We start from the raw sequence: 12957 nt of genomic DNA on the forward strand, positions 1-12957 counted from the left end.
TAAAAGAACATTTTTTTCAAACATTGGGGTACGATCTTGAATTTATGAAGCTATATATGTCCCACATTGTAAAAGTTGACTGGAAAAATTCAGTGTAATATTCACTTCACAACGTAGATACCAAGCAATTTACTCTGACACAGAGATACAGAATTACAATCAATCATCCAGTCTAATATTAGATCACAATTCTTTATATTGATTTCTGATAAAAACCATTTTAACACATCTTACATTTTAAATCATTTAATGTTACTTCTTCTTTCCTTTGCCCAACGCTCATCATACCAAAAGAAAAACTAATTTTTGTGATCTAACGACTACTGGTATCAATGGTTGTAAGTTTCCAAAAAAAAAAAATGGCTTTTGGGTCAAGATGATAATTACCTAAGTTGACTGTTAAATTCAAACCAAAGATACAATTCCAACTTCAATTTCTCATGTATTTTCTTCAGGTTCAGTGGATATACTCCTATATTAATCATAATTTCACAAAGCAGGTTACCAACTAAGAATGGTATCAATATTCACCTGAAGAAAGAGCCCAACATGAAAAGAATACTTCATGGCAGGAAGCACAAGACGTGAGCAAAATCGCTCATCAGGGTCGACGAAGAGAGCCAGTAATGAAATCATCTGTAACACAAACATTTTTCCTCAATTTTCAAAGCTGCCATATGACACCTAACAAAAACATGAAAATTATGTAAATGTTTCACCGCTAACTTCTGGTTTCATACTTACAAGAAAAACGTACAGTTTTTGCCAAACACAAACTATCCATTAGTACACAAAATTACCATTAGTACATAGAATTACCATCACTGCAGACAACATAACTGCTCACAAGCAGGAATGCGGGAATGAACACAGGAAGCAGATAGTGATACAACTACAAAATTGTAACCACATTAACACCAGGAATAAAATAAGCTTTACCTGTGAATTAATCTATGCTTTTAGAAGTGTCACATTTTAATGAACCAACCAGATATTGAAAAGGTGTTATCTTTTGGGTTATAAGGCTATGTTTGCATGCAGATGAATACTGATGATCCACATCCTCAACAGCACACCTTGTTTAAACAGTTTGGTGGTCAAATATAATTGATCTCTTCTTATGTGGGCATATTTGCACCTACTTAGTCTATACTTCTAGATAACAGATATCGCAACTAAACTGCTGCCCGTTTCCAAGTAATAAAAGTTCTGTCTGAGCACAAACCTTAATTCTTGTGACTGAAGATACTTTTCTATTTGAATGATCTCTTAAAGTAAACACTCATGGAAATGATGGGTGCTAGCCAGACAAGTTTCCTTAAATTTATAACATGGCATACACGATCAAGTACATGCTCAGCTATACCAGATTTCCCAAGTAGTGACGCAAGTGTGATAAACTGATATAATTTGAAAACACTGTTCTCTCACCCATGGGTAAATAATGCAAGTATCGAGCTCAAATTATTATTATTTTTTTACGATTATGGTTATTATTATGACTTGTGATGTACATCCACTTATTTGTAACATTATTAGTTTACGATCGCATTATTTGTGAGGTTATGTCATGAAACATTTGTTGCATATAGATATGTATATGAGTTTAGTTAATGTAATAACCTAATTATAATTTATTATTACCTGTATATATGATTTTAATCCACTACAGAATCGTGAAACACACTGTAACATCGAGAATGGTACTGGGTAGACAAGAACTCTGTAGAATATTCTGTACATTACATCTGAGCCTTAAGCACTCTAGAATTTACGAGAAAATGTATCTTTCTAGAAGCCTGGCCATATATAAAGAGGTGGTCTTGATGGTAAAGAGGAGTTACTACTTAGTTGGAGTTATGGTTTAACAGGAGTATACTTGTGACAACGTGTTATGACATGCTTGTAAGCAGTCAATTGTTTCAAGATTGCGATCACCATGTGGCTTAGTGATAGGCATTTGTTCAAGATGGTGGTTTGTTGATGCCTGTATTTTGTTTGTGACAGCAGTTGATTAGGTTATGTATATGTTTATGTGAAGTTAAGGTGAAATAAATAAGTGTACTAACTGACAGCATTTTGTGTGCGTCTTTGTGGATACATCAGTAGGTTCAGTCGACAATGACATTAGTGTTTTTAGTTCTCGCATCAATACTGCTCTTGGCAGTTCCTATTCCCTTTCAGAAGAACAAGAAATGTGATAATATGCATATATGGTAATTTGTTAGTGATTTAACGTCGCACTAACACATTGAAGGTTTTCGGCGATGCAATGATGGGAAAGAGCTAGGATTGGGAAGGTAGCAATCGTGGCCTTAATTAAGGTACAGCCCCAGCATTTTCCTAGTGTGAAAATGGGAAACAATAGAAAACCAACTTCAGGGCTGACGACGGTGGGCTTCAAACCCACCATTTCCCGAATGCAAGCTCATAGCTATGAAACCCTAACCACACAGCTAACAGGAACGGTTGGTCAGTAGCTCACGGAATTAAAGATATATATACTGTTCTCTCCTGAGAATTCTTTCCTGGGTAGTGGAAGGCTGAGAGGATCAAAGTGTATTCCTCACTGTAGCTGTACACTTGGAAAGTCAACAAAAGATGTTCGCTGCCCTTATAGTAGAGGTTAGTTTGCACAAATAATTGCTGTGGTCAAACTAAGTTTTAATTACTGCTTGCTTCCATCTGGGATAATGATGTAGTATGGAACAAGGTGATTGACAAAGGGGGATGAAAGGATGGCAAAAATAGTTGTCCCAAACTATGTGCATCTGGCAAAGGGAAAATAGTCATAGATGGGTGGAATATAAAATGAAATTACATTATGAGCAGAATATTATTTCAATTGATAAGAGAAGAACATTATAAATAATACTTAGCAATGAAAGTTAATTTTATTCTCAGCAATTAACTAACAGTACTAGTTTTGTATATAGCAAAATCAGTTTTAAAAGAAATTTATGACACTACATTAACAATTTAGACGATATATCTGATTGTTATGACAAAATGTATTCTTTTACAGTATATGGAACCATTGGTTTATTGAGAAAACGTTCATTAAACAAAGTGCTTCAAATTAACCATCCCCCTGAAATGCCAGGTAAAATTGTCATAACTGGCATATTCATTAACATTTAATGATGGGTAAAACCATCACTCTGTATTCGAGTTAGAAATGTGTGTCTCTGAATAGTGCTTTATTTTGACAATGATATTCTAGTTTAGCATTATATTCACAGCCAGTAGTTGTGTGTTTTACAGTCTGTATGACTGACCAAAGGCCATTTCATCAATGTGTACGGTATCTTATTTCTAAAGTTGTTCATATTGTTCACAGGTAAGCAAGACTGTGAGAAATATCTTGTAAACATCGCAACGAGGAGGAAAGAATTTGTCAATTTATTCTAGATAGGGATACAATAAGGACTCTCAGATAATAACTTTAGCTCTGTCCGTAAATCAGAATACAGTGCCTCCAGATCTGGAAATGAGACAGAAAATAAAACCCTGACTGTAACTTCAACATATCAAGGGTTCCCTAAACATGGAAGTTGGAATGAATGAGTAAAATTCTGAAAGCCAATACATGTACTGCTGTCGGTAAACTAAATGCAATAATTAAGAGGGTCTTTTGATAACCCTAGCCAATGCTGATTTTTAGAAAGAAGCAATATGGTACTCTCTGAGGGACATGTTTGGCAATATTTAAAAAAAAGCATAACCATGATAAAAGAATACCATAGAAATGTCTTGCACACAAGTTTAACAAGTTCTGTGACTGTAAAACAAGAAACAGAGATTATACAGAGTGTAACAATAAGGTAAGTCCAAACTTATAGGACACATTCCTCACACGTAGAAGAAAATATGTTATATGGACATGGGTCTGGAAATGCTTTATTTCCATGTTAGAACTCACTTTCTTCAACTCTACATAGTACATTAAACATCGGAAACATACAGAAACAGAACATGTCAGCATAACATTTGAAACTCTCTCTAACATTCAATGTTCAAATTGCCCTTCGGCAGGTTGATCCATATATCAATGTATCAATCATAGTGAACTGGTTATAGTGTGTTGGCCTCTGACTAAAGGGGTTTCGAGTTTGATTCTTGGCAGGGTGGGGTTTTAACCTTAATTGGTTAATTCCTCTAACTTGGGAGCTGGGTAGGCCCCATTCTTACAGACGCCAACTCGAAAGACCTGCAACAGGCCTCTCCAGAGGCCATATACCATTAAATATTAATATGTACAGACAATCCAGACGTAGACAAAACTGAATAATATTTGTAGTTTTTCCTAGTAATGTCAGTATTATCTAAATTTACCTTGTTATAATATACCTATCGAACATTTTTTTTCCTTGAGCAATGAAAAAATTTCAGGTACATGTCCCGGAGAGTACCGCCAGAAAATCACCACAAACTCTATCAAATATCAAGTTGTAAGTCAGTTCATCATGGGTAGTTTCAGGGAAACCATCTTGAGAGAAACCAACTCCTATGCAAGTCAAGCTCCTGCTAACATTAAGAATGACCCCCATGAAAAATAAGTCTTACGATGAAGCCCCCTGGTTCCCAGTCACTTCAGATGAGCTAAAGGCACAGTTTGCTCTTTGCATTCTGATGTTACAGTTAAAAACATTAACACAATGTAGCTGGATAAAAAGAGAGTTCAGGAAGCCTCAATATTTAAAGAAACAATGCCCTTCAGATTTGCAAATATGAAGATAACTGCACTTTGCCACAGATTCTCAAGAAATAGTACAGGACAAACTGATAAAAGTCAGTCACCCAGTTCCTGACAGCCAGAAATGTGTCAACGGCTGAGATTCACTACATTTATGAGGTGTACGGTCCCAATGCTATAAACAGAGGCATGATTTTTTCGCATTAATGATAAACACGACAGAAAATATTTTGAAGCGATAGGAATCATATGTTTCTGGTTAAGAAAATAATGATCTTATTTTCGCAAATTGGCCTAAAGCGATAAGGTGATTTTAAAGTGAAATTTACTTATTTCATGATAAGTGTGATATTACAGCAAAATTTGAAGAGAATGAAGGGCTTGAAATTTTGTTCCAAGAGTATATGTATGAAGAGAAAGGGAAGAGAGAACAAAGATTCCTCAACAGTACAGAAATGCCTGTTACAACTGTTATTTTTAATATTCCAGAAAATCTCTTTAAGGCATGACGCCAAAGAGCAAAAGGGTTTAGGGAGGGCCAGGTGTTTTCTACGTAATTCGGCACAAATATTGCCGACTTTGACTCCAGGCTTCTTGTAATACGAAATGTTTGGAATGTTGTTCTCGGGGTGGCTGGTAATCCCACCTCGCCAGTATCCTCATGCTACAGTGCTAATATTCTTGGAAATCCCTAATGATGTCTCTACTGGCTGCATGACTAACTGCACAAGGGGTTGGTGTATTCCAGCTTCCTGGTTCAGGTAAGTGGTTCAGCTTTTTTAGGCTTGCTCTACCTACAGATTGAAACAAAGATGTTAACTGTGTCTGCATTTGTTTTGGTAGTTTGGAAAGTTTATCCAAGGTTGTCTCAAAAAAAAAAAAAAACGTGTCCTCTGGTAATTTAAAGCCCTTTGAAAGATCACTAAGCTTAGATTTAAGTACATGAATTAACAGCATGTTGGAGCTCCCTAATGTGAGCAGCAAGTTGCAACATTTTGAGCAATGCTTAACAAGAAAAACAGCTAGGTAATGAATTTTTGTTACTTTATTTGGGGTCAAGGCTTTAAAACAGTTCACAGCAACACTCTTGTCTCAATAGTTTCAACAAAGACAAAGATACCATGAGTTCCATATTACTGGGAGTCGGAGCTGTTCTCCTGTCAGACATTACATTACAATACATTGACAATGCCCTCTCACTATCAACATTACTGACTGATCACAAAGATATTCTCCAAGGTACTTAACACTTTTAAACGGTCCACCTGGTGATTACAAGAATAGGGAAGAGTGGGTTCGTCTTCATATTTCTGTTTCAAGAATTGAATGTATCCATGCTTTCTCTTCCGTGTATTAAAGAAGATGTGTTTTGCTTGTACAACACATTGATTCAAAGCAGTAAGTTCCACAGCCCGCACACTGCCTACCAAATTCAGTTTATGAGCCCAGCATTGCGTGTGTACTAACCCTTCTGAAACTAAAACCCTAACTGCGTTTATGCACTTGCCTATGTAACGTGCTTGAGCTGAAGTTATAGAAACTACATTCTGGTACTGAATTTCAAGTTTGTGAATTACATTCATAATTGCCTGTGAACATGCTGTAGCATTAGCATTTGCAATAACTTTCACTCCCCCTACAAATAACTGCCAAACTGTTCTATCGCCACAACTAAGCACTTTTACCAGAACCATAAATACACATTGACCATTTTTTATCGGCTGTTTCATCTCACAGAACTGAAACTCTCTCAACTTTCACAGCTTCTTTTAATCTTTCCTCTTCCTCCTCTATGATGATTCGAGGTACAGAACCTTCCCGCAGTCTTCCAGCTGTGGGCAAGTCTCCAGCACCTGAAAAAACCAATAGGCCTAATATTAGAGGGCTCTTTGACATCATTTGAATGAATTAAATGATTTATAATTTTAAGTAAATGAGGGATCCAGCATGCATTATCTAGGCCTAAATGTCATTAAACGAGAAAATTAGCATAACCACACAAAGTTATTAGAAAAACATAACCTCAAATTTCTTCCTCAGAAAAATTGTATAGTATTGCACAAACCTGGTATATATTTCTCCATCCACTCTCTCATCTTCGGATGATCAACTTTTTCCAGTGGAATATTTGCCTCCATAAAAACTTGAGTTGTAGATAAAATGAATTTCTCTTTATTGTTTTTTTGCTCTATTTGCCGCTGAACTAGTGTCTGTGAGACTAGCTTGCCTTCTGATGCCTGTCGTCGTTAGCACCTTTTCCTTGTTCTTCTTATGTGAAACTCTGTTATTAATGTGTTTCAGGAACGTGTCCTTTCTCTGCTACTCAATTTGCACATTATAGTGTCTTGTCAAATACGTAAAGTCCTTCCGATGCAAATTCTTTTTCTCGATCAAAAACTGTCACAACCATTTTAATAAACTGAGCAAAAAATAGGAAATTAAATGAACCGATCAGTAGCAATTTTCAACAGGCAACAGGACACCGTCTATTAATTATGAATACGATAAATTTCTTGCTTCACAGGAAGCTAATTCAGCGATAATCGACATACTACATCTTAGCTTTCGATATATATCGAACGGGTATAAAGTCAATTGTGGCATCGATTATTGGATTTTATTGTCACATCTTGCCTCGAATCTCCGTCGTTAACTTCAAATAATGCAATTCCGAATAATTTCGTAAATTATTTTGCGAATTTGCTTAAATGTAAATAGTTTTGCGTTTTTGAGCCAAATTCATAGTTTCATGATTTCGTGCTTTGCGAAAAACAGGTGCCTCTATTTATACATGGAAAATGGAAACGAAGGTTTAATAATGAAGAGGCTTTCTAAAGACACAACCAGTAAAGTTCACTAAATTTTCAATTCAAACACTGTCTGGAGAATATACAAAGGTAATCCCAAAAATAAGGTTTCCTATTTTTTTTAAATACATATATCTGTTTATTTCTACAATGGTTTACATCATTTTACAGCTTGAACATTTAGAAATATTTCTACATAATCACCATTTTGATCGATGCATTTTTGTAGACACTGTGACAGTTTTTGTATGCCCATGTCATACCAGCTCAACGCTACGCTGTTCAGGAAGTTGTGAACCTCATCTTTCACCTCGTCGCCGGGGCTGAATCGCTTTCCAGCCAAATGTTCTTTCAACTTAGGGAACAAGTGATAGTCACTGGGCGCCAAGTCAGGACTATAGGGAGGGTGGGTGATGATATTCCACTGAAACTGTTGCACGAGAGCAACGGTTTGCCGGGCAACATACGGGAGAGCGTTGTCATGGAGAATGTTTTGTAACGTGTTCAAATCGCTTACCTTATTTTTCTTCTATGCTCAAACCCAACGCATCGTCTCGCGACACGAACTGTCTGCCTTCACGCCTGCCACTTGACTGTCTGGACTGTTTCATCGCTCCACGCGAGGCCCTGTGACGTCATCGCTTCTCGCATGTTCCACGGCGACCTCGGTTCCGTATATATACGGGCTGCGTGTGCTTGTTCGACGTTCAGGTGTGGATCAAATATTGTGATAGGCAGTGGAAGCTCTGGAAGTGTGCGCGGCTGGCCCGTGTACATACTGGTTTTAAAATTTCTCCGTTCAACGTACTGGGTGAGCAGACTTCATATTTCTTCTCATATTAACATTCATCCTATTTTGCCCTTTTCTTCGGCTTGTTAATTGGAATCCGAACTTTAGTCCTTCTTTTTTTTTAAGGGCATTACGAAATTGTCACTCTGGTAAAATTCTAACTCCGAACTTGAGATAGAAAAGTGAATCGAGAATGTGGACTGGACTCGCGATGTGTGATCTTTGCCTTCCATTCATGTGATGTGGGAGCTTTGCGGCCTGATCAGTACTCTGTCTCCTTATCCCTCCTGATTTTTCTTCTTTCTTCACCTCATTGCCCTCCTTTTGCCTTTCCCTTCCTTTATTATTTTTATCCTTTTGTTTACCTTTGTTATTTAAGATGGTGTAGTGTATCGCGGTCTGCTAACCCTTTTATGATCTATCTACACTAGGTATGTTCGATGTTCATATGTTTTCCTATAATGTCTAAGCTGAAACACGAATCTGGGGAATTGTGGTAGTATCTTGCAAAGTACTCCTTTTTTTTTTGCATTGTAAACCTTTCTTCAATTAAAATTACTGCCAATTGTTTTTTAACTATCTTATTTCGGTTCATCAAATGGCCCTCCTATGGGAGCTTGTATGTAAACAAGAACATTGATTTGCTCAGGTTTAACCTTTTCACTCGAATTTGTACGAGTCAAGATATTTGTAATTCACGGGGCATTTACCCCTTGGTTGTACCTCAAGGACAGTTGTAATTCTCGGGGTTTTTATCCCTTGTTGTAACCAAAGATAATGTTGATTTTTACGGGTTATTTTTACCCTTCGTTGTAACTGTGTGTGCCTATCTAAACTAGATTATTGACCATTGCAATAGTCCCTCGTGATCTGTTTTATCTCTTTTTTGTGGATCTATATCTTGTTATTTTGAAAACTTTATTCAATATATATATATGTTATCTTAAAAAGAAAGAATGCTGTGCTTTGGGAGTTCTCTTTTCTGGTATTCCTTTCCTATAATTTAACATGCACTTACCACGATAATTCCTCTTGGGTATGGCCCACCATTAACTTTTTTGAATGTTCCGAAGTACGGCTTGGTGTATCATACCTTCCTCTGGGTTCCGCTCTGCTGAGTTTATTGCCTTGTGAGTTAGAACTTGTATACTGGAGCATTCTGCCTCTTACGCATCGATCTTGAGTTGATACTTGCGAAAGCCGTTTGTATTAACGCTCGGCGATATAGAGGAATCGACCTTTCATTTTTGATCTCTTCTAAAAGGGGATTGGTAAGCTCAGGCCACAAGTGTGAAACTTCATGACATTTTACAACAAAGTGTACATAACAGTTTACACCGTTGTTCAACATTCCTCTTCTCTGGTTCTGAATTGCCCGTCTGAGTTTTTTCAGGGTCTCACAGTACCTGTCAGCGTTAAATGTGGTCCCAGCGGGCATAAAGTCGACCAACAATACCCCTTTTCGATCCCAAAACACAGTTGTCATGACTTTACCGGCAGACTGTGTTTGCTTGAATTTCTGTGGCTTTGGCGAAGAGGGATGCTGCCACTGGCATAATTGTTGCTTGATCTCAGGTGTAAAATGGAACGCCCAGGTTTTGTCACCCATGACAATTGAGTCCAAAAGTTGTCCTGTTCGGCTGCAAAGCATTGAAGAAATGCGCGAGAAGTATAACTCGTTGCTACATGTGGTCTTCAGTCAGCATGCGTGGCACCCATCTTGCACACACCTTACGGTATTTCAACTTTTCCGTTAAAATTCTGTGAGCGGCGCTTCGGGAAACCTCAGGAACCAAAGTGCAGAGATCATCCAGGGTGATCCGCCGATCTTCATGCATGATTTGCTCAACCTTCATGACTTGTCTCGACAGAAATTGACGCTCTCCCGCTCCTTTGTTCGTCGTAAGTTTCAGTTTGACTGGCTGCAAACTCTCTACACCACTTACGAACATTTTTGACATCCATGCACAACTCATCATACACTTCCATCAATTGGCGATGGATTTCAATCAGTTCAGTACTTTTTGCGTTCAAACACCGAATAACTGTGCGCACTTCGCACTTGGCGGTAACATCCAATGGGAGCTCCATTCTCAACGCCTGCCAAGCCAAGACCGAGTGCCTCAGCACGGCATGCACATGTTTATATGCGAGCGCGGGAAACAATCTTTACAATATTGTAATCAACCGCCACAAGAACAGAGTTCTGTATTTATAAAAAACAGGAGATCTTACTTTTGGGATTACCCTCATAAAATGGTTTTGAGGATAAAAGTTTTGAATGAAGAGGACACATTCAAAATGTTACTGATGATGGGTAAATATTTAACAATCAATTCAGAACAGAGTCCTAGCACAATTAGGAGAGGAGTTATAACTAGTTTCAAAATTTGGGATCAATACATCAGCCTGTACCTTTTATGAAACATGAAATCCAGGATCACACTTTGACAGCCATCATCCCTGGTATGGAGATGGTAAATACTCCTGTAGCAATTGTTTTGTGACCATGTGTAACAGAGCCAGTGAGCTATTTTTCAGTTACGGTGTTAGCTTTGTTGGTAATATGTTATGATGTATGGCAGGAATGCACTTATTAAAAACAATGAATTCTGCATCAGTTTCGTAAGTCACCATATTTTCTCAGCAAGTTTCCTTGAATGTAAAAGTTTTGTTGTTTTGTGATTTGCATGCACAATGAAGGTTGGTGGAGAGGTTGTGCCAAGAACATGAATGCAACATCACAGGAGGGGTTTTGATGGGTTTCCTGCATCAACAGTCCATCCTTATCATATATGCACCCTCATCTACCAAACACCGAACATTGTGCAAGGACTAAGAGAGTGGGAGCATGGTTTCAGTCAAGTAGCTGACAGCTTGCATTCGGGGGATAATGGATTCAAACCCCACTGTTGGTTTCCTTTTTCCACACCAGGCAAATGCTGAGGCAGTGTATTAATAAATTAAGGCCATGGTCACTTCCTTCCTACTCCTAGCCTTTTCCTATTCCATATCGTCATAAGACCTATCTGTGTTGGTACAGCGTAAAGCAAATTGTAAAAAAAGAAAGAAAAACTTTATGAGAGGAACAAATTATCACTAAGGTTAGATCCGCAAATGGTAACTGGATGAACCTACATACTAACTGCTGAGGATTCCCAAAACACAGCACAACCATAGCTAAAAATAGAGGTATTTGTGTACTATTATATATCAATTTATGACAAAACAATCTGCCAGAAAAGTGCTGAGGTAATTCAATGAATATAAGACAGATTATACTGAATTCAGATTGTACCGGGCGGTACACCTCCACGCCGCTAATTCAAACATTGCGCCAGTTGAAACTCCTCTACTGGAGGAAGCCTGAACTTTAACAACCATGTTAATTCTAAAGTTTCTCTGAAGATGTCGCTATTGAAAATTTTGAAGAGTTCTGAACTGTGTCTTTTTCAATTTATATTTGTTTGCTCTGTAGTAAGAAGTGTGAACATTCTCTTCTAGATGGCACTACTGAAGAACTACAATTGTGCACCCTAGTGTGAAGTGAAGGAACTGTTTTTTGAGAAATTTTGTGTTCATAAGTTTGTTCTTTGTTAAATTTCTTTCAGTCATTTTTTTGGGTTGGCAGTATAACCCTTCTCTTTCCGCTTGTTTTGAATTTTGCCAATCCCGAATTTCTCTAATTAATTTTTGACCAATAACGTATGTCTTCTCCGATATGGATATGTTGCTTGATCCTAGCCAATAAAATTGAGGGGGGTGTGGGTTCTCATTCTTGAAAGGTCTCGAATGTTCCACGAGGGTATTTAAACTGCTGATTTTCTGGTCTCCGGGCCACTTCTGTAACATCTTCCCTAGTGTGATTATGAAGCAGGGGGCGGGAAGCGCCTCTTCCATAAGGTAATGGCCTTTTAATAACTTCATTTCTTGCTAGCTCAGCAGTTTAACCCTCAGGGCAGGTTCGAAACTTTTATCATGTAACCTTCCTTTAAAATGTAAAAGACACTTGGTATAAATTCCGTCTCTTTAACTACAAATCGGGATAGAGAGTGCCTAACCCTCTCGAGCTCCCTCTCATATTGTTTTGAGGTGACTACTTTTCATAACCGTTTTTCTTCGCTTCATAATGTAATAAAGTTTTCCTATCGTGTCACCTCCGTAGTTTGGGATTAGCCCTTGCATAAGCGGCCTAAGAGCTAAATAGGTTTTAAAAAAGGTGTATTAGTAGTGCAAGGTACGCCTCCACTCAAGTTGGTACTTTGGGGCCATGTAATTGTCCTGTTTCTTTACTGAATAGGCCTCAGTAGGTTGGGTATTTTTACCACTGTTCTTGTGTGCCTGGAGAGCAGCTTAAAGGTGGAGTTTGGTGTGGCCTTTGAATAGGCTTGAATTTGGAGAGAGGGTTGCTCTTTCTTAAAGTTGATTTTCTGTGTGCCTCGAGGAGGCCTTACTGGGTAATTGGGAGCGAGTGCTCCTTGGCTTGACTGGGGTTTTCTGCCCCTTTGTTGAACATTGTAGATAGGTAAAGTTGAGCTTATAGCTCAAGGTTCATGAGTATTGGGCTCGAAGCCCAAATCTTGTAACAACTGTAATTGTACCTTCTTAATTTATCGATCTGCTATGTGGAACCTGTTATATTCTGTAATTTATTTATCTTGAAA

At 37.9% G+C, this 12957-nt stretch overlaps 1 protein-coding gene across 2 annotated transcripts in view; it reads right to left on the bottom strand.

Annotated features, from left to right (window-relative positions):
• Positions 1–12957, bottom strand: part of LOC136862822 (guanine nucleotide exchange factor C9orf72) — a 211359-nt gene that overhangs the window by 93990 nt on the left and 104412 nt on the right. For both annotated transcript variants that reach the window (XM_067139086.2, XM_067139084.2), the window contains one exon: positions 532–636. In XM_067139086.2, the coding sequence (XP_066995187.2) occupies positions 532–636 (105 nt within the window). The remainder of the gene's footprint in view (positions 1–531; positions 637–12957) is intronic.

Source organism: Anabrus simplex, chromosome 2 (assembly GCF_040414725.1).
Source record: "Anabrus simplex isolate iqAnaSimp1 chromosome 2, ASM4041472v1, whole genome shotgun sequence".
NCBI classification, from domain to species: Eukaryota; Metazoa; Arthropoda; class Insecta; order Orthoptera; family Tettigoniidae; genus Anabrus; species Anabrus simplex.